The following is a 22,869-nucleotide window of genomic DNA, read 5'->3' on the forward strand; positions in this document are numbered from 1 at the left end:
CGTCGTTCCCCAGTCGCTTTCAAGGACTGCGGAGCGCGAGCCGGCGGAGCACGCTCAGGAAAGCAGGGAATGGGATCACGTGTGCTGGAGGCTGTGGCAGCCTCAGCCTCTAGCACACGTGGTCCCATTCCCCGCCTTCCTGATGACGTCACCAGCCTCACCAGCCATAAACCTCACCGCACGTCACTGGTCGAAACTGTTTCACATTTCATATGTGAATGCAGCAAAATTTCACAAACTGATTCCAAAGCTAGACATGACTGAGTTGCTAAATTAATCCACTGGTCATTATGTAAAAATATGATTTACCTGTATCCAGAAAGTCATGGGAACATAAAATGGAAAAAGTTATCGAAAATGAGAAGGTGAAGATCTTGTGGGACTTTCGAATACAAATGGATCCTCATTTGGAGCACAACATGCCAGATATCATGGTTGTAGAGGACTGAAGTGTACTGTTTATTGATATCACTGTTCTTGGAGATGAAAACAGAAAAACAAGGAAGCTTACGAAAATGAATCATGCTTTGCACCCTAAAAGTGATGTTGACCAATTTTATCTACCAAGAGCAGAGTGTGGTCGAGGACTCCTACAAGTAAAGCAGACTGTGGAAGAAGAAAAACACAGCTTGAATGATTACATCCAGTAAAGTGAAGAACCAATGATTAAGGAAGTAAATAAAGGAGACCTTTTGAAGACAACTAAGTTAAAAGCTGAATATAAGAAAGAAGTAATTGAGAAGCGAGCTGAAAATTGGAAAAGTAAAGTTATGCATGGCCAATACTTGAAAAGTATTGAAGGCAAAGCAGACCAAAACCTAACTTGGAACTGGTTAAGATCAGGAGTATTGAAAAAAGAAACAGAAGGCTTTATTTTGGCAGCTCAAGAATAAGCCTTAGCCACAAACTGCATGAAGGCAAAAATTCAACATGTTACCACCATCAGCAAATGTTGCCTCTGTAATGAGAAAGATGAGACAGTAGACCACTTGATCAGCAGGTGCAGCAAAATTTCACAAACTGATTACCTACAACACCATGACCACGTTGCTAAGATTATTCATTGGAAATTGTGCCAAAAGTTTGGATTTGAGTACATGAAAAACCACTGGGACCATCAGGTTGAGAAGATTTTAGAGAATGAGAAAGGCAAAATCTTGTGGGACTTCAGAATCCACACTGACAAGCACTTGGCCTACAGCATACCTGACATAACAATAGTTGAAAAGAAAAAAGTATGTTTCGTTGACATTGCAATACCTGGTAATGCACAAATTGAAGATAAACAGCAAGAAAAAAAATCACAAAATACCGGGACTTGCAAATTGAGATTGAATGACTGTGGAAAAAGAAATCATGTGTTGTCTCAATTGTAATTGGAGCCCTTGGAGCAATACCTAAAGGGCTACCTTGCTATTTGAAAATTTACCTGACTTGAACATTCTGACTCTACAAAAAAATCACCCTACTTAGAACAACTTATATCCTCCGACGTTACTTTAACAGTTCCTAGGTCCTTGGTTAGAACTCAAGCTGTTGAGCTACCAACCAGCCCTAAAGGCTGTGAATCTCACCAAGGATTAACCACATAATGATGATGATGATGATGATCTCGTGGGACTTTTGAATACAGACGGATCGTCACCTGAACACAACACAACAGATATCACAGTTGTAAAGGGCTGAAACGTACAATTTATTGACATCGCGGTACCAGGAGATGCCAGAGTCAAAGAAAAAGAATTAGAAAAAAAATCATGAAATACCGCGACCTGGCCATCGAAACTACCCGATTATGGATGAAGCATGTAACAGTGATACCCATTGTCATCAGGGCATTTGGTACCATGTCTAAGAATTTTATAAGATACATCTTATAAAATTGCAGCTTCCTGAAATAACACCAGCGGAACTGCAAAAAACTGTGCTACTCGGAACATCGTATATTTTAAGAAGGTACTTGGTTGATACCTAGGACGCTGGCAGCAACCCATATCAACCGTTAGCACCAGTCAATGGTATTTGCTATGCATTTTTGAATGTACAGTTGACTGAGTTTTATGTTTAATGAATAATAAATGAATAAATATAATAATAATAATAATAATAATAATAATAATAATAATAATAATAATAATAATAACAACAACAACAACAACAACAACAACAACAACAACAACAACTCCGCCATTGCCGGTCCCAAGCCCGGATGACAAAGGAGGAGGGTTGGGGTCAGGTTGGCAACCTGGCCCCATTAAAAAAAAACGCCAACCCATATAACATGGTGAAAGAAACAAATAAAAATTCTATACCGCATCGGTCGTCGCGCAGATTAACAAGGACTACAATAAGGAAGCAAAATGGATACATGACTTTGAGAAAAGCATTGGCAACAAACAAATGCAAGTATTAGAAATAACAACTGAGATGGTCAAAAATCGAGTAAAAAAAAAAGTAAAGAATTGGACATCACCTGGAAAGGACCAATTACATGGTTTCTGGCTCAAATATCTGACCAGTTTACATGCAATGTTGGCCAGGCAACTGAATGAGATTTTACAAAATGGCCAAATTGATGAATGGTTGACAACTGGAAAAACATACTTGATTCAGAAAGATGCAACTAAAGGAACAATACCTGAAAACTACAGACCAATAACATGCTTGCCAACAACCTTCAAATTACTCACAGGCATTATTGCAGATAACATTATGGATTATTTGGAAACAAACAACATCTTGCCAGTAGAGCAGAAAGGCAACAAAAGAAGGAGCAGGGGCACAAAAGATCAGCTCCTAATTGATAAAATGATATTAGAAAATTGTAAGAACAGAAACGCGAACTTGAATATGGTCTGGATTGATTACAAAAAGGCATTCGACTCATTGCCACATAGTTGGATCATAAAATGCTTAGAAACAACTGGCATTAGCAAAAATATTACATCCTTTACTGAAAAGGCGATGAAACAATGGAGAACCGACTTGGCAGTAGGGAATGAGAACTGCTTGGATCCGCACACATATTACGAAAATACGTTACGACGTCCTAGGCCCCTGGATGGGGCCCGACTAGTAATTAATGCCAAATCCGGTGAAACAACTGGCCGCTGTGATACAATTCTGTTGATGCAATAATAATAATAATAATAATAATAATAATAATAATAATAATAATAATAATAATAATAATAATAATAATAATAATAATAATAATAACAACAACAACAATAATAATAATAATAACAACAATAATAACAACAACAACAACAACAATAACAACAACAATAATAATAATAATAACAACAACAATAACAACAATAACAACAATAACAATAATAACAACAATAACAATAATAACAATAATAACAATAATAACAATAATAACAATAATAACAATAATAACAATAATAACAATAATAACAATAATAACAATAATAACAATAATAACAATAATAACAATAATAACAACAACAATAATAACAATAACAACAACAGCAACAACAGCAACAACAACATATATATTGGCTTTTCTGGAATTGGTTATAGACAAACGCATGGGTCCTCAAACTACAGCCCGCAGGCAGCCTGCTGAAGCCATTAATCTTGCCCGCACATGACCATGAGGCTGCCCCACCCATATCACCCCCATCCTTCAGCTGAGCGCAGGACTTACATTCAGGAGCTCCGCGGGCTGGAACTGAAAGGTAAGGCCAACAATTTTGCCTGCAGAGACCAAAAAAGAGCCCTTTTTGCCTGTTTTTGGCCTGCAGAATGCTTCTGGAGGTGGGTGGGTGTGAAAAATGGGGCTCACAGATGCCCCAGGAGGCCAAAAATGGGCGAAAATGGCCTGTTTTTCATCTTCCTTGTCTCCAGAAGATAGTTAAAGAGAGAGGGGGGGGAGGAGGGAGAGAGGAAGGGAGGGAGAGTAGGAGAGAAGGGAGAAGGAGGGAGAAAGTGAGAAAGAGAAAAAAACAGAGGGGGGAGGGAGAGAAAGAAAAAGATAGAAAGAAGGAGGGAAAGAAAGGGAGAGAGGGAGAGAAAGGGAGAGAAAAAGAGAGGGGGGAGAGAGAGAGGGGAGAGAGAAAGAGAGAGTGAGGGAGAGAGAAAGAAAGAGAGAGAGGGAGAGTGTTGTGTTCTGAGCATGCTCAGCACTTTCTGGTTTCGGCAGGAACGCAGCTAACAGCTGATTGGTATAAAAGCAAGCTGTCAGACGGGAGTCTCAGCTGTTGCCTGTCAGTAAGCCAGGTTTTCTGTTGGCTGTTCATTGTTATAGAATAAACTTGTTAGCCTTTATTTCTGTGTGCGCCTCAGTTATTCTGGCACCCACTTGTAGTTCAAGGTGTCGAACACTGGCGATGAGGATGGGATTGCCAAATTGAAGCCGGGTTGCTGGTCACTGACTTGAGCTGAAGGTCACTAATTGAACTTTCACGACGAGACATCGTGACCACTTCTGACAGGAATGGCTGCCCTCATGTTTGTGCCTTTCAGTCAAGGCAGAGAAACTTGGGAATCGTACATAATACGATTCGAGTGTTTTTGGGTGACACACAATTTCACAGAGCTGACAGACGAACGAAAATGTGCATATTTTTTGTCTGTTTGGGGCCACAGATGTTCGAAACAGCAAGGTCTCTCACAGACCCACTGGCCATCAAATCCGTGCCTTGGGAGCAATTTTAATTGGGTATTTTTTAGGATTGTTTATATACTGTTTTTTATCTGCTTTACCTGTACAGTGTTGTATTGCCTCCTCTTCTATGTTTTTATGTTTCCATGTTTGTAGTCTATTTTATCTATTTCATTTGACTGTATACCGCCCCGAGTCCCTTTGGGGAGAGGGGGTGGTATAAAAATCGAAATAAAAGGTAAAGGTAAAGGTAATGGCGAAACTTAAGAATCACTATGCGCCATCACCCTCCAAAATCACATAACGACATACATTTCACCACAGGAACCAAGTCGAAGGCGAATCAGTCAATCAGTATTGTGCCGGCTTTAAGATTGACGGCACTCCATTGCAAGTTTAAAGACCTAGATGATGCTCTGCTGGATCGCTTGGTGTGCGATGTGCGTGATCTGAGGCTTCAGCTGTGGCTATTGGCCAGATCTGATGTCACTTTTGAAACTGCATTGGCTGAAGCACGAGCAGCAGAACTATCTAATCAATCTCTCACTGCGATTCAGTCTCTACCTCTGGGGGCTGAAGCCAGAGCTACGATGCCAACCACGGCAACTGTCCATCAAGGTGACATGAGTGCAGAATCTGAGCCAGAAGAGGATGAAGAAGTCAACCACCTTAATGAGGCAGAAAAAGAGCTGGCCCAGGGGCAAGAATGTTGGCAAATCAGCCTGCATGGGTTGCGGTGGTAACCATTCTAGAGCTGTATGTAAATTTAAACAGGCAATTTGCCAGTGTTGGGGCCGTAAAAGGCACATTGCCATATCTGCTGTGCCTCTCAACTGATGACTGTCCCAGCCGCCAAGCCTCCCAGCTGCACATGGCCTCCAGCTAAATTTCCAAAATCAGACAATGACTGTCATGCAATCTTCCGCCACCCAACCCACCTGGAAGTGCTCGCGCTCCAGACCTGCAACTCTATACGAAAGAAGATCCACCTGATGGTCCAAATTGAGGGGATGCCCTGCCAGATGGAAATTGATATGGGCTCCGCAATATCCATCGTGTCCTGGAGCACTATAAAGCATCTATTACCTAAACTGTCAAAATATTACCTGCAAAGCTGCAACTTAACCCTAAGAGACTATCAGGGAAATGTAATCCCTATCACCAGCACCAGAACAGTGAAGGTCCAGTTCAAGGGTTTCACAGGCCAGTTGCACTTGATAGTGGTGGAAGGAGCGTTGCCCAGCCTCCTGGGCCTTGATTGGTTCGATGCCCTGGGCCTCCAGATCAGCGGCATCCAGTGCGTGCAATTAGCTGAATTGGACATTTTAGTTAAAGAGTTTTCCGCCGTTTTTGACAGTCAGCTGGATACATACAAAGGGACTTCGGTTTCTTTCAACATTGATCCGCAGGTGCCGCCCATCCGCTTGAAGTTGGCTGGGTACCTTTTGCGCTGAAGCCTAAAGTTGACGCTGAGCTGGATGGGATCATCGCCCAAGGGGTCCTGGAGCCAGTGGACCATGCATGGTGGGAGACCCCTATTGTAGCGCCCATGAAGCCTGATGGCAGCATAAGGATCTGTGCGGATTACAAATGCTTGATAAACCGCGCCCTGCCATCCAATGCCTACCCTGTGCCAGTGGTGCACCACCTGCTGCACACCTTGGGCGAAGGTACCATCTTTGAAAAGTTGGACTTGGCCCAGGCCTACCAGCAACTGCTGGTAGATGACACAGCAGCTGAAGCACAAATAATCATCACTCATCGTGGTGCTTTCAAATGCCATTGCTTGCAGTTTGGAGTCAGTATTGCCCCAGGTTTATTTCAAGGTTTAATAGAGCGGCTGCTCCATAGACTCAAGGGCGTTGTCCCCTACTTTGACGGCATCCTCATTTCCGCGACCAGCCACTCCGAACTTATGACCAGGCTCCACGCAGTGCTGCACCACTTCAATCAAGCTGGTCTGAAGGTCAAGCACAAGAAGTGCCAGATTGTGGTGCCCCAGGTTGAGTTCCTGGGGTACCTCGTCGATGCCGCTGGCCTTCACCCCACTGCTGCCAAAACCAAACCAATCATGGAGGCCCTTACTCCAACAATGAAAGCTGAACTCCAAGCCTTCCTAGGACTTCTTAATTTTTATGTGCTGTTCCTGCCACATAAGGCATCTGTGGCAGAACCTCTGCATCACCTCCTTGACAAAACGGCCACATGGATTTGGGGCAAAAGAGAAGTTGTGGCTTTCAAGGCAGTCAAACACTTGTTATCTTCCAACGCAGTCCTCTTGCAATACAACGAGCAGTTGCCATTGCTCCTCGCTTGTGACGCTTCTCTGTACAAGGTAGGCGCCGTACTGTGCCACTGGAACTGAAGTTCCAGTGGCATTCTTCTCTAGAACCCTGTCTGCCGCCGAAAGAAACTACGGACAGGTGGACAAAGAGGCGTTGGCAATTGTTGCGGGAGTGAAACATTTCCACCACTACCTTTATGGCCACCGGTTCCAAATTCTAACTGACCACAAGCTGTTGCTGGGCCTGTCAGCCAGCGACAAGCAAACACCGCAAGTGATGTCCCTGCGAATGACTCGATGGACTGTGTTCTTGGCTGCCTACAATTACACCTTGCTACACCGCCAAGGCAAGCAAATCACCCACGAAAGAAAGAGGGGGAGGGGGAGAAAAAGAGAGAGGGAGAGATTTCTCAAGCTCCTTTGGGCTGAGAATTGTTGCAAAACTGTGTTTCCTGAAGTGGACCACTAGACTCCTAAACAACTGAAAAAATGATCCAGTAAAAAGAAAAGGCAACCAAAAGAACAACATGCAAACAAAAGCAAGTAAAAACCCCAGGAGCAAAACAAATGTGTGCATTGTTCAATGGACTGTTAAATTGGCACACCCACCCAGTCACATGACCACCTGGCTTTGCCCACCCAGCCAGTCTATCCCCCCAACAGTCTGAGGGACCATGAATTGATCCCCTGTTTAAAAAGTTTGAGGACCCCTGGACTAGAGGATGGCTAGAGTTTTAATGGAAATAGTAAATAATCTTTGAAAACTAAGCTGCAAATCTCTTATTTATCCTGAATTCCTGGACAATATATATAAAGGCATGTTCTTCACTATCACTGTGGATATCTACAATGAAAGCATATTCTGATTAAGTCATTCTGCGAGGGAGATAGGTGGTTTCTAAATTCAGGAAGATGATAGGCAGGTAGGCAGGCAGGCAGGCAGGCATCCACTGACTCTCTACCTAAGACATCTATCAGAATTGTGTAGAGTTGAAGGTAAAAAATAATTTGATGTATTCAGTTGATAAGAATCTATTAGCCAATGTTCTTTGACAGAAAATATTTAGAACAGGAAGATCTCAACTGATGTTATTCATCAGTTTTTCTTTAGTAATAAATGTGGTCTTTAACCAATAACTCCCAGGTGTGCTTTATGACACAGTAGATACCTCAGAGCCTTAAGCTGCCAACTGCCTTCTAGAACCATCTCCCTCAACGACCATTGGAAATAGAATCTCAAGAGAAACAACAGAAGGGGTATTTATGATCTTACGCCTTATGTCAGTTAAACTAAAGGAGCCACATCATGTTATTCTCCCTGTTAGTGACGTTTTGGCTGTCCCCCATTATGGCAGTTGACTCCTGGCCATGCAGCTACGAGCAAATTGTTTATTCAGTTAAGACTCAGCATTTGGTCCCATCAACATCAGGTATGCTGCTTAATTTCAGCCACAGTCACCCTTATATATTGCATCACCCATGTGAAAATCTTTTTTATGATGGTATATCCCCATCTCTTTATCTTGGAGAAAGGTTATTCATCAGCTTTGATGTGTTTGACAGCAGCCTTCTTCCTCTAACCATCCCCAACGGTTTTACAAAGTCACCTGCCATTGTTAGTGCTGCTGTCTTTGGGCAGAATACAATCGTGACAGTGGTGAATGGCGAAGTCTTTCTCTATCTCTATGCCACATGGAGGGCATGGGTGGATTCACAGGGGATTACTCATCCAGTTACTGATCTTGCAAGCTCCACATGCTGCTTTGCTCTAAATGATCCTGCCTGTGACAAAATCAATGAACTGATTGTGGCATATCACCCAGGCAATTTGGTTAGCAACAGTGAGATCTTTTATTCACAAAATGGGGGCTACATATTTGAATCTTTAAAAAGTAGACCATTGAAGGATGGCTTTCTACTCGGCATCTATGTTTTTGCTTCCTCATCATATTTTGGAATGCTCCTCGGGGATGCCAGTGATAAAGACACTGCATACTTCATATATGGAGATGTTGAATCCATACAAAATGAAACAGGAACATCCTTTAGGTCAACATTCTCAGGTTATAAAATTGAAAGCACACTCCCCCCTGGTCTGAGAGGTTTTATCTTGCTATGGACTAGCGAAACATTTATGAGCTCCTGGAATGATGGATTGACTGCAGATGTTATTACTGTGCTTCCAACAAACAGCTATCCTAATAAAACTCTTCCAGAACGTATTTGCTTTGTAGCTGCCACTAATAATGAACTTGCAGTCCTCACTGAAACTCAGCTTTTCTACGGAAACTTGGACATGGTTGCTAGAAAAGTGGTACATTTGGGAGACAAAAATGTTTCCTCAGCCAAGGTTTCTTGTGAAGCTATGTTATTTGAAAATATTGGAATACTTAGCATCATTCATCCAATTCCCGGCAATGCATCCAATTACTATCATTTTCAAAAATGCGTCATCAACATCCAGCATACGCTCATGACTGTGCAGCCACCACTGCAACCCTGTCCAATGGAGATCCTCACGGGGGATTTCCATAACAGGATGTATTATATTGATACAAAGCATCAGCTTCATTTTAATGCCACATTTGTACCAAAGCCAGGGACTAGTGCTTATCCATATGTACTGGTGAGCAATCCAGAAGTACTGGTATTCGAGGCACATATTATAGAGGATGGCTACACTTTTAATGGAAACCCTAAATACAGCTTGAAAATTAAATTAGAAGAACAACCACAATTAACAAGTATGATGGTAGGAAAAAAGAACTCAACACTCTTTAAGAAGCTGTCATCTGTTACTGTGGACATCTATAACAAAGGGACATTCTGCATTGACATGTATCCATTGACAGCTCTTATTGCAGTGGACTGCCCACCTAAGAAACACATCAGAATTATAAGGACAACAACAGGTTGCAGTGAAGGTCTCTTTGAACCAAGACTACTGCAGAATTTTGTTTATTCAGTTGATAAGAATCTATATGATCCTTTGTTCCTTGGTAGAAAAAATTTAGCACATGACAATCTTAATGTGACCTATCAATATGACACTTGGGGATGTCCTATTCTCTTACATTATGATAAGCCGTGGTTTCCACAACTTGAATTATGGGATGAAGGTGAATTTGTGGAACAGGTTTCTGCGGATTTTGTACTATATGAAATAAATGGAATGCACAATTATGATTATCTCTTGACTGAAATAGAGGCCAATTGTTTGTCAGAGGCCCAGAACTGGACCAAACAATTAGCAATTTTTCCAGGCTCTCCACACATTGCATGGACTAGATATACATATGAGAGTTGCAAGATCCCCAAAGGAAACACCTCTTTACCATCAATATATTCAAAGTACCAGGTTTTAAACAGGAATGAAAGAAATAGAATACTTTTTCCACAGTACAATGGCTTTTATGTCTTCAGAGCTACTGTTGTAGATAGACTATACAGCTATTGTGACTTGACCACAGTTTTCAGTGTGTACATTCATGGAGCCCTCCCAAAATCTAAAGTCAGTGTTGGGAAAGCACTAATTAGTTTTCTTGTTCTCATATTTGGTACAATGCTGATGGTTTATTTTTTTCTTAAATTACTAAAGGAGTACTCAAGAATGAAATAAATGTAACCATCTCATTTCACAACTTACTGTAGAACAATAAATGTGGGTGTAATTATACTAAGATTTTTTTTTCTTTTGCTATCTGGTTTGAAATAAGAATATGCTGTAGTAAATGTTATGTTTGTATATGTGTATGTATGTATTCTGTTTCTCTCCTTTCATCAAATTATTTTCAAGAATATTTATTATATTAATGCCCATATGAATAATCATCTCTTTTTAGGGCCACTGATAAAAATTGACAATGTGTTATGTTAATTTTATTTCCTCTTCATTTTAGGGGCTGACAATGGCCTTATTTGTTTGTATTTTCCTCACCTCCAAACCTTAAATCTTGCAAGAACATGTGTTTCAGGCTGGACACTGATAATTGAAATTGGTTAGTCTGTGAACAAAACATTTGGCCAGCCTGATACTTTCATTTCACAATTAAAAAAAAAACACACTGGGGAATGTAGTGAATAAGATGCACAATATTTTATTTATTTTATTTACAGCAAATCTGTTATAAATATTATACATTTCTTGAAAAGCTTAACTTTCTTTTAAAAAAACAGATCAACTGAATTGCTCTAGTTACATAATAAAGTGAATGAATTTAACTGACAAAACATTTCTTTGTTTGAAACAGTGCATTTGGTACTGAGATGAATGAGAAAATATTCAAACTGCTGTCAAAAATTGTAGAATATTAAGTGGAGCTATTTATGCAATTGCAATGAGAATTGCTTAACAGTATATGAGGCAAGTCTCAAATTCAACTTTTTAAAAATTGAAAATGAAAAAGAAGAATTGGACTGGAATAAATTGGATCCTAGTTAACTTCACAGAAACAACATGATATAATTATCAATCTATGGCTTAACTCAAAAAAGCCAACAAGGAACTTTTTTCCTAAATTGCCATCTAATACAGCCACAAATATTAACACATGCTGTACATTTTTTTCAGCAGTAAAGATGTCAGAGGATTTACCAATTTTGTTCTTAAGAATCTTAAATGTTACGTGGTTATTTCCATTTAACATGAAATATTTTTAAAAAGAAAGAAACTGGAATTCAAGATGCCTGGTATTATGAAGCAAAAATAGGCATGTAATCATATTATGTGGAAGATTTATCTACAACTTTTTAACAGGTTATATGCCAAGGTTGCAAGTTCAAAGAAAACAGCACTTTGTTTTGTTTTTAAAACAAACCCATAAGTCAAATATTGTTAATAATGATCAAGGCTGGCACTGAATTCTGTTGACTTGTTTCAAATAAAGTAACTTGATGGGAAAGCTTGGCAAATATTCGTGGGGTTCCAAGATTATACACTCCAGTATGAACAAAGCAAGCCTTTAACTGAAGGCTAGATAATTCATAGGCTTTTAGCTGAAGCTTGTATTGTGTTTGCCCAAGCCAAGTAAACGAACCATGGATTTCAAGAGCTTCTGGACTGGAAAAGAGAAAGCAAAAGGGTCACAATTTCTTCCTGCTTATATCCTTGTTCTAAACAATGTATTATTTGTCCTCAACACATCATTTCTGGATGTTAACGAGAATTTTATGTAAAATATTGGCACTGAGTATAAAATTATAAATTGGAAAATTCTATTACTTAAACCTGTAATACTACCCTAACCTTCTATTAACATGAAAAAAGGTTTTAAGCATCCCAGGTCAGGTCAATAGCTTCATGCTGACATCATGCAGAGTTATTTAGGTTATCAATCAATAATTCTTAGTTCTAACTAAACATGCCCCTTCTGGTACTTCACCAATCTGAAACTTGTAAAACCTTTAAACCAAAACAAATTAGAAATATGCTTTGATAAGCTCTGATATTTAAATTTCTTAGACAGGATATAATATTCTAAAGAATGTTCTCTAGGAATCTAATTCAAAGAATCTTCCCAAGTATAAATGGCTTATAGGCTGTAAAAATTACCTTGTTGTTTTATGTCGCAGATCAATTATCACATCAACATCAGCTTCAGAACAATTTGAAAGGAGAAGAGTAACTGGAACTATACAAAGGCTGGAAATAAAATTTGTATCAATTGCAACTAGATCAACTGATCAGTGAATCAATTGTAGAGCACAACCATCTTTGCTTTTTTAAAACAACAACAGTGAAATATGCTAGTTTTAAACAGAGTGTACACGTAGCTGCAGTTAACTGCCAAACAAAAATGGACCATCTGGAAAAAAAAGTAGAATAGCATGTTCTGCTTGCAGGATAAATGGAAATGTATTTTATTTGACAGGACTCTTATTAGAATTCCAATTTGAAATATAAATCAAATATCAACTTGCACAATCTCTTTTAAACGACATATGTTAGATTTAGGAATTGTTATTTGTGAAGGGAAGGGCTTCTTACATTCATAGAAAGAATTGAGATTTATTAATTATTTTCTATTGGAAAAAAGAATAGGAAAGCATTTTTTGCTTACTCTCTTTAAATATCTAGTATAATTTACCATTCGATCCCAGAAAGCCTCTCTTGAGCAGTTTCTCAGAAGGCATAGGACTACAGTAGCAAAAAAGAATCTGAAGCAATTATTTCTATTGAGAAAAAAATTCTACTGGATGCAACTTTGGATCCAACCCAGCGGCAGGATTCAGCCAGTTTGTACCACTTCGGAAGAACCGGTTGTTAATTTTCTGAGCAGTTTAGGGAACTGGTTGTTCGAAGAAATCATTAGGGCAAAGAACTGGTTGTTAAATTATTTGAATCCCACCACTGATCCAACCCACTGACTATAAGCCTCCCAAGAGTACTCCTGTCTTACATTTATACAAAGATTGTGTCAATTACTGTTAAAAATCATACATGAAAATTATTTCTTAAGGTAAAGATGGGGAACAGAATAGCTAAGGCTATGAATTCTTAAAAATTAGGATTTCAAGATAACTTCATAAAATATTATGAAGGTTAGCTAAAAGTTATTTTATTTCAATGCAAGAGCCCAAGAACTAATTTATTGCGGACTTTCTTGTTAGGTGTTCTGTGTTGTTTTAGAAAAGAATCGAGCTAGAGTGGAGGTTCCCAACCTTTTCTATACCCGCACCCATAGAAAGCTTCTGATATATTCTCTCATCCCTTAAAAAAGTAAATAATTATTTACATATAATTATGCATATATACTATATTTTTGAAACTTCTAAACTCAAGTTTTCGCACCCCCTGGAATATTGTCTTGCACCCGCAGGGGGTATGTGAAATAGAATTTGAACCCTGCAGAAAACAAACTTCATTCTTTCCATCTCATCAGTACAGATTTACTTCTTTGGCTATAGTCCCCAAGCGAATCACTCCCTAAGCAAATGTATTTGTTCGTGTTCAGTGGAGAAAATAGGCTTCACTTTTGGACTTGTATAAATAATATTTCATGCTTTGCAGTGGAATGTTATAATGAGTGCCATATTCATATTTCTAAAAAGGGAAGGAAAATGGATGGAAGGGTAATGCTGGTTACAGTCTAGAGTAAAAAGAAGAAATACTCAAACCTTTTCTGATTAAAGGAGTGATTAAATGTTTCAGGATAATGAAGACTAGTTTTAATAAGATTGGAAAATTGTTCCACAGATGGTCTGGATGATACCGTTGTGTTTTCTTGGCGAAAAAGATTTGAAAGGCCTATTTCTGTGGATTCCTGTAACATAAAAAGTATTCAGAAAATATTTAGATTCAAGAAACACTTGGAATTCTATATGACAAATAGCTTATACCATATAAACGAAAGAAAAAGTCAGTCAGTGGGTTGTACTTATGAATCAAGTGCAGCAGATAAAAAGTACAAAAAATGTGCAAAATATCTGATGACATAATTCTAGAGAATTCACATAATTAAATGATTGCCTTTATAAGGTACAAAACACTTAAAATTCAAATTATTCTGAAAATGTTTCAAGCGCAAGAGTTCCATTTCACTTTTTAAAGATTGAAATACTTTCTGAATGATCAAAGTAGCCTGTTTCTAATGTGAAAAAACATAGACAGTAATTTGAAACATTTCCCCCCCCCCTAATTCTTCTATACTTATGATTATACCAAGGTGTAATTTGGGATAATTTTTCATATACGGATAGTCCTTGAGTTACAACAATTGACTCAAAAATTTCTGTGCTAAGCAAGACAGTAGTTAAGTGAGTTTTGCCCCACTTTACGACATTCCTTGCCACAATTGTTAACCGAATCACTGCAAGTGTTAAGTTAGTAACATGGTTGTTACGTGAATCTGGCTTCTCTATTGACTTTGATAGTCAGAAGGTCACAAAAGGTAATCACATAATCCTGGGACACTGCAACCATCATAAATATGAGTCAGTTGTCAAGCGTCTGAGTTTTATCAGGTGACCCATAGGGATGCTGTCACAGCTGTAAGTGTGAAAAACGTTTATATATCCCCCTTTCAGTGGCATTGTAACTAAACAAATGGTTAAGTCAAGGACTACCTGTACTGTTCTTAAATTAGCTTCTGCTCAATGTTAGTATTATAGTGCAAGTGCAAATACTTCATACATCCACTTTTTGTCCATTTCACATGAAAATATTTTCAGGTGGAGACTTAACATTTTAAAAATAACATTAATGCTTTTTGAAGTAGAGGGTAATGAACTGAGAAGCCAAATTCATTAACAATGTAATTATTCAAATGCAAGCTATTCACAAATAACAGAACAAACCGTCGTCTCGTGATGAAAAATATTAAACTTTGCTCATGCCCTTGCCCCATGATTATAAAAAGCCTCATTTTTTTTCTTATGTTGCAAGTAACTAATAAGAAAAATAAACCATGTTTAGTACTATACAAATGTATTTCCCTAGAATTTCAGTACCTGCTCCAGGTCCTCCCAATCAGAATTCCCAAGTATTTTTTTAAAGCCCTATGAAACATAAAAATAGATTACAGTAAGAAGCATCAATGTATAGACTATATTGTTATATAGCAATGAACATCGTAGTGGAACATTTGCAAAACAAAATGCATTTTCTTAAACTTGACTAAGAATTCAGCATCTGTAAGTGAAGAAAGCAATATATGGCTTTCCAAACCAAAGAAATAAGCCTCAATATTTCCTAAGCATATTCCTTCTTTGTGTGCCCCTCCAGAATCGTTGAAATTAATGGGCCCTTATACCTGCAATCCTCTTTACTCATAAAAGATCAGACAGCCTAAAGATTAGGCCTTCCAATCAGCCTCTTTCACAAAAGGAGGAACAAAACTCAGTCCAATTATAGAGATATCAATGTATTGGTTGTCATAAGTAAACTTTGTATAACATTATCTGAATTAATTCTTAAACCGGCTGGAGAGCACAGCTCTTGCAGATGAACAGAAGTGATTTAAGTCAGAATGAGTAAATCTATGCCCGATTCTATTTATCTTATTTTAATTCCAATATATTTTAAAATATAAACATACACTTTTCAAATATAAACATTCACATCAATCAATCCAACCTTGTCAGCCTTTCATAATCTTGAAGACTTGGTTCTTTCATCTGGCTTGGGGTTGGGGCATATGTCAAAGCTATAGTTGTGCTGATGGCTGTGATAATGTTTTCTACCTTGGTTGCCAATTTGAATTTATTGTGATATTGGCTTTTGTTATGATACTGTCATTTTAAAAAATTATTATCTTCCCAGAGATATGATATTGAGATGAGCAGCCATGTCGAATCAAACAAACAGATCATATCTCTATATGAGACTGTTAGGGATGTAACCCTAGTCTTGGCTTGGCAATGTATATAAGCCATGATTGTAACAAATGTATCTGTAACTTTAAATGCTAGAGAGATGTATAGACCATATTTTCTGAACTGCACCAGGTCTACATTATACTGTTGTCGATGGATGAGAGTTATGAAGGGTTGTTTCGTCTCTCGAGGTTCTATCCCGACAGGACCTAACATTGACTGATGTAACGTCACAACTGTTAGAAGAGTCCAGAAGGAGAGTGGAGAGAGAAACATTGAGAGACGAACAAACTGAGAATATGAGTTTGACTCAATCAGCATATACTGTAAAGAAATGTTTTGTTTGTGGTGCTAGGGGGCATATATCTAGGTTCTGCAAGAAGGCAAATGCACAGAACTCTAGAGAAGCTAAGAAGAAAGCTAACATTAATTTGACTAGGTTAGGTAATGCATTTGTAAACCACGATATGTGGATTATAGATAGTGGAGCGTCGTTGTGCATAACTAGGAATAGACATAACTTTGTCAAAATGTCTACAAGCAAACATGTGTCTTTGGCTAATGGGTGGAAGCTAAAGGCAGCTGTGGAATGAACTGCACACTGTGAATGTGTAAAGGAGAAATTGCATATGTTGTATGTGCTGAGACTTAAGTTTAATTTTCTTTCAGTAAGGGCTTTAGTCAATATCGGTTACACAGTAACATTTAAAGGAGATACATGTCTCATAGAGAAAGCAGGTAAAATGGTTACTGCTAATTTAAAGAATGGTTTGTATGTAATGGCTGATGAAGGTGTAGTTAATTCTGTGTATACAAATGCTAAACCACATGATGAATGCATACATTTGTTACACAGGCGTCTGGGGCATATTAACTTTAAAACATTACAACAAACGGCTAAACTAGTGGAAGGTATTAAGTTGAAGCCATGTGCTAAGTATTTGAACTGTAACGTTTGCAGTAAGGAAAAGAGTAAGGCTAATGTATCTGTTACTTTAAATGCTAGAGATGTAATTGGATGCTAATTGCTTTAAGCAGCCATATAAGGAGGAAGGAACTATTGCGTCCTCCCCCCCATAGCTACTGATGTTCCTGATTGTTCCTGACTGTTACTGTATGAGCTTTGTATTGGAGAGAAGACCGTGTATTGGATGCTGGCTAGTCTGTAACTAAGTTTACCTGTCTACATGGTGAATTGTGAGTTGAGCAACTGTAACTTCAACGAGTTGTAAATAGACTGTATATACTTCAAGACTGCTTATAGTCCAGTGATGGCGAACCTATGGCACGCGTGCCACAAGTGGCATGCGGAGCCATTTGTCACGGCACGCAAGGCGCTGCCCTGTCAGCAGGCCAGCGCGCATGCGCACGGTGGCAAGCTGAGTTCACCTTTTTAAAAGCTATTTTTCGCCTTCCCCAGGCTCCAGAGGCTTTATAGGAGCCTGGGGAGGGTGAAAAGAGCCCCCCCGCCCCCCCTCGGAGGCTTCAGGGACCGTCCGGAGGCTTCCCTAAAGCCTTTGGAGTGCTTAAAACCACACTCCGAGCAAACCAGAAGTCACTTCCAGTTTGCTCGGAGGGTGGTTTTAAGCGTTCCGAAGGCTTCAGGGAAGCCTCTGGACGGTCCCTGAAGCCTCCGGAGGGCCTCCGGGGGGGCGGGGGAGGCTCTTTTCGCCCTCCCCAGGCTCCTATAAAGCCTCTGGAGCCTGGGGAGGGCGAAAAAAGCATGTAAAAATGGGGGGGGTCGCGTGTTGTGCACGCATGCACACTGGGGGGGTCATGCATTGCATTATGGGTGCGGCATGCCCGCACACGACCCCCCTGAGCTCCCCCCATTTGTGGCACGCGAGCCAAAAAAGGTTCGCCATCGCTGTTATAGTCTGTTTGAAGACTATTTATCCTATTTTTGTTATGCAACTAAAGCTATTCTTTGTTTTACCTTTGGTGGCTGTGAGAGACTATTCAACGGCTTATTCGTTACTACATTCCTCTGCTGAACTCTAGTCTCCTGGATAGACTTAACAGAGACTCTATATAACTTCTGTAAACAGTATCAGAACTAACTGAAAGGAAAGTCCCTGCAAGAAATTTATATCATCCTCCATGCCTATCCAGTACAGATAATTATAAGAAGCCTCTCTTCTATTAATTTATATATAAAACACTGGCTGTAAGTTACTAACCTAGGCATAATTTTGCTAAGTTGTCTGAGAAAGGTCTATCAGTTTTATTATGTAAGGCCATACAATGTTACTTTGATACTGCACTGATTCAAAACTTGTCGAATTTGGTACTTAACACATTTTGATGCAAAAATGTTGCCCAAGTACTCATTTGTTTGGTACTTGACTATCATGGCCCCATTGCAGCCTGGTTTGGAGGAGGAGGAATTGGAACTGCGATCATCCAACAGGGTTGGCACATCTCCCTTGACATGTTTGGAGATGCCAGGGGCTGAGCACAATACTATCCCAGGTCCCTCAGCCATTGGAAGATGTGGTCAACCAGATGGAGAGCTGCCTGCCTGCACAGACATAGAGGAGGATTAACTACTGACAGGCAGTGGTCCTGATAGGCAGCCGATCTCTGATGAGGAAAAGCTTGATCCAAGGAAAATGAATGTGGAAGGTAGGCAAGCCCAGATAAGGGCTACAAGGGTACTCGGGAGGAGGTCATCCCATTCTTCTTCACAAGGAACACCTGGAGAGTGGAGTAACTTAAGAGGATGCTATGGGACGTTTGTCTTTCCCAGGAACAATTGTTTCCTTTGGCTTACATTCCCCCAGCTTTGCTCTTTGCCTTTTGTCTTGGACCTAGCCCTTCTCTTGTGCACTGCTTTTGGATTTGTTTCACCTTGCCTTAGGAACTGACTCTTGCCTTGGACCTTCTTTTTGCCTAAAGATTGCCATTGTTTTGTGCCTAGACTCTGCCTTGTGGATTGGACTTGGATGTTGCCCTGTGAGTGTGCTCCTCCTCTGTGGGCTTTATTTCAGAGGTGGTATGCTGCCAGCTCGCACTGGTTAGGGTGAACTGGTAGTGGCGGTGGCGCAAGGCTCCGCCCACACATCCAGATGTCATCAAGAACTTTCTGCGCATGCACGCCTGGGTCATCAAGGACCCAGGCGTGCGCACTCCTGCTACCGAACTGGTAGTGAAGATAATAGAATACCATTACTGCTTTATTTGTATCATAAGGACTGTTGTTTGGGGGCACGAGGAGGCTGCCTTCAGGGTAGCGTGGGGTTGAAGCCTTACAGGTCATTGGACAGCTGTTTGCTGGAATATTTGTTGAGAAAAATAAAAGACACTCTAGTGGCCTGCCTTGCCTTGAACCACCTGGGTCATAACATTGACATGCTACAAAAGGAAGTGGGGAATAGCTGCCGAGGGCAGACAGAAATTTGGCCATGCTGGAAAGGTCGCTGCAAAAGGAAGTGGGGAACAGCTGCAGAGGCAGTCAGGAAGTCGGCCATGCTGGGAAGGTCAGTTTTTGACATAATTCAAAATGTTTCCTAACGTTTCCTAACATGATGTTTGACTGTGCTATGCACTTCAATATGGGCTATTTTCAAGGGACATACATTTCTCAATATATCCCAACTTTTTCAGTGAAAACAACACATTAGAAGTTCAGTCAGTATTGAAGGCACTGAGATATCTGGTAAGAAAATATCTATGAAAGCTTGACTCAAAAGGTCATGGGGAGAAGCTAGCATCATAATGGTATGACAATGCTTTTGTCATGTTGATGTAATGCTGGACCCTGCAGACTTCTCCTCAAAGTATTGAGACTAAAAGTCAAGAATCCTGGGGAATACATTTCCAACACATAAGGAGATAGTGTCCTGGTAAAGCTGTTCTAACAAACTGACTTTTTTCAGAGGTGAAATTCATTTCCACCTAATGCTTCAATTTTCATTCGTGCCTGTTTTGCAGTGGTCTTGTCAAATAAGTTACTATTTTTAACTTTGCATTAAGTTCTTAAACATTATTTACAGGTGAAACTCGAAAAATTAGAATATCGTGCAAAAGTTCATTTATTTCAGTAATGCAACTTAAAAGGTGAAACTAATATATGAGTTAAGACTCATTACATGCAAAGCAAGATAGTTCAAGCTGTGATTTGTCATAATTGTGATTATTATGGCGTACAGCTCATGAAAACCCCAAATCTACCATCTCAGAAAATTAGAATATTACATACAATCAATAAAACAAGGATTGTACACAGAACAATATCGGACCTCTGAAAAGTATAAGCATGCATATGTACTCAATACTTGGTTTGGGCCCCTTTTGCAGCAATCACTGCCTCAATGCGGTGTGGCATGGAAGCTATCAGCCTGTGGCACTGCTGAGGTGTTATGGAAGACCAGGATGCTTCAATAGCGGTCTTCAGCTCTTCTGCATTGTTCAGTTTCATGTCTCTCATCTTTCTCTTGACAATGCCCCATAGATTCTCTATGGGGTTCAGGTCAGGTGAGTTTGCTGGCCAATCAAGCACAGTAATCCCACGGTCATTGAACCAGGTTTTGGTGCTTTTGGCAGTGTGGGCAGCTGGAAAATGAAGTCAACATCCCCATAAAGCTCGTCTGCGGAATGAAGCATGAAGTGCTCCAAAATCTCCTGGTAGACAGCTGGTTGACCCTGGTCTTAATGAAGCACAATGGTCCAAAGTCTTGATGCTCAGTGGCCCAAAGTCCTCTTTTCTAATGAGAGCAACTTTTGCCAAAAGCACCAAAACCTGATTCAATGATTACTGTGCTTGATTGGCCTCTCCATTCTTCCTCCATACTCTAGGTCCTTGGTTTCCAAATGAGATGCAAAAGTTGCTTGAATTATCTTGCTTTGCATGTGATGAGTCTTATCTCATATATTAGTTTCACCTTTTAAGTTGCATTAGTGAAATAAATGAACTTTTGCACGATATTCTAATTTTTCGAGTTCCACCTGAATATTTTTGTAATCCTTAATATAGTCTGAAAATCATACAATATGCAGTATCTAAAAAAAAAATCTGATTTTAGCAACAGATTAGAAATCTAATATACCAGTGGTTGGCAAAACAAGAAAGAATAGAATAATAATTATTTGGAACTCTTTTTTTTCTTTTACACTCAGGTGTTGCTTTACAATATTTGAAATATTTTACTTGATTTAATGTATTGAGTTAGACAAAATCAGAAGTGAAATTTTCCATGATACCTGCTTTTGAGGTAAAGAAAAGGCATCTTTTCCAACTGCATTAAGGCAGACATGATGCTGGCCTTCCAAAATGAGTTGCTTGTTATCTTCTACAACATATGCCTGTTGGAGGATAAAGTTGAAATAGACCATAACATGTTAGATTCTACAATACATTGAGTATAAATGTGTTTTCCCCACAGATATTATGTACAATAAGTATTTACAAAAATAATAAACAAATAGAATCCAACTGCAAAACATACTATTTGCTTCAGGATTTTATGGAGTTTTACTATTATATTACCTTACCTTCATGCAAATTTTAAAAATCTGCTTCTGGAGTCTATAAATGTATATAAACAGTAACAAGTGTTTGTAAAATGTGTTCAATGTTATTTTACAAAGAAACATATTCAGATAAAAAAAGATATAATTAATAATAGTAAAAAAAAAAATTCCAAAGTCTTTGTGTCTACACAGATTAGCTTTCCATACCTCATCTATTATTAAAACAGCCTTTACAGTAATTTAGGGCCTGATTATTCAAGAATCTACCACTCCTTTTATGTATCCTACCTGGATATTAAATTCCAGATAGGAGGAAAAGGAGGCACTGCTAAAAATGGTCCTGCTGACATATCTATCACATTGGAGGTTTCCTGCAGTCCTGTTCTCAGGTAATAAAATACAGACCATTAGACTTTGAGTTTAAGCCACCATTTTCTCAACATTTAGAAAATCTGTAAAGGTGCATCTCTTTCACAATATTTTTCACTGTTAATCAATTTTAGTAATATTTTTCATGTTTTCCTCAACTTTTCAGACTGTGGATATGTTTGCATATTAAAGTTTGAATGAGAAGGTGGGATATATATTGAAAAAATAAATACCTTGGCTTGTAAAGCTAAATTCTGATCGTGAGAACTAGATTTCAGTGCAACACTAGCTGTCCTGAATAGAGAGCAACAAACTGGATATGAAATTATAAATGCAAATGGATTTAGACTACAAAGAGGCACAATAGGCAAATCAATATAGATACTGTTCAATCCATTCTAAAATAGCTGCATATACATGCATCTGTCAGAGATGGGTTGCAAATCCCGGCACTACCAGTTCACTCGTGCTTGCGCGCATACAGGCGGGTGGGTGGAGCCTCCCGCCACCGCTGCCACTACCGGTTCGCCCGATCCGGGCCGAACTGGGAGCAACCCACCTCGGATCTACATGCTTCAACATTCAGTTTTATGGAGTTGAGTTGGAATATTTAAATGGAAAGTTATTTTACCGTAAAACATAACAATTATCTGGAACTAATCAAGAAGATAGAGTGTTGTCATGATGGCGAACCTATGGCATGCATGCCACAGGTGGCACATGGAGCCCTCTCTGCGGGCACGCGAGCCGTCCACCATGCATGCATGTGTAATCCCGCCTCCGTGCATGCATGCGCATC

At 39.4% G+C, this 22,869-nt stretch overlaps 2 protein-coding genes across 5 annotated transcripts in view; one reads left to right on the forward strand and one right to left on the reverse strand.

The window, feature by feature from the left end:
• Window positions 1-8,265: 8,265 nt before the first annotated feature.
• On the forward strand, window positions 8,266-10,536 carry CATSPERD (cation channel sperm associated auxiliary subunit delta; the record flags this gene model as incomplete). The annotated part of the gene is made up of 1 exon (XM_081953193.1): window positions 8,266-10,536. One exon carries the CDS (start codon window positions 8,266-8,268, stop codon window positions 10,534-10,536), a length of 2,271 nt encoding a protein of 756 aa, XP_081809319.1.
• Window positions 10,537-10,998: 462 nt separating this feature from the next.
• The window catches only part of TRAPPC8 (trafficking protein particle complex subunit 8), a 74,473-nt gene continuing 62,602 nt past the window's right edge, over window positions 10,999-22,869 (reverse strand). For all 4 annotated transcript variants that reach the window (XM_081951927.1, XM_081951928.1, XM_081951930.1 and 1 more), the window contains 5 exons: window positions 21,432-21,533; window positions 15,366-15,413; window positions 14,034-14,179; window positions 12,469-12,558; window positions 10,999-11,976 (listed from right to left, as the gene is read on the reverse strand). In XM_081951927.1, coding sequence (XP_081808053.1) covers window positions 11,742-11,976; window positions 12,469-12,558; window positions 14,034-14,179; window positions 15,366-15,413; window positions 21,432-21,533 — 621 coding nt within the window. In that variant the 3' untranslated portion in view covers window positions 10,999-11,741. The remainder of the gene's footprint in view (window positions 11,977-12,468; window positions 12,559-14,033; window positions 14,180-15,365; window positions 15,414-21,431; window positions 21,534-22,869) is intronic.

Source organism: Natrix helvetica (genome assembly GCF_964273705.1).
Source record: "Natrix helvetica genome assembly, chromosome: 4".
NCBI lineage: Eukaryota > Metazoa > Chordata > Lepidosauria > Squamata > Natricidae > Natrix > Natrix helvetica.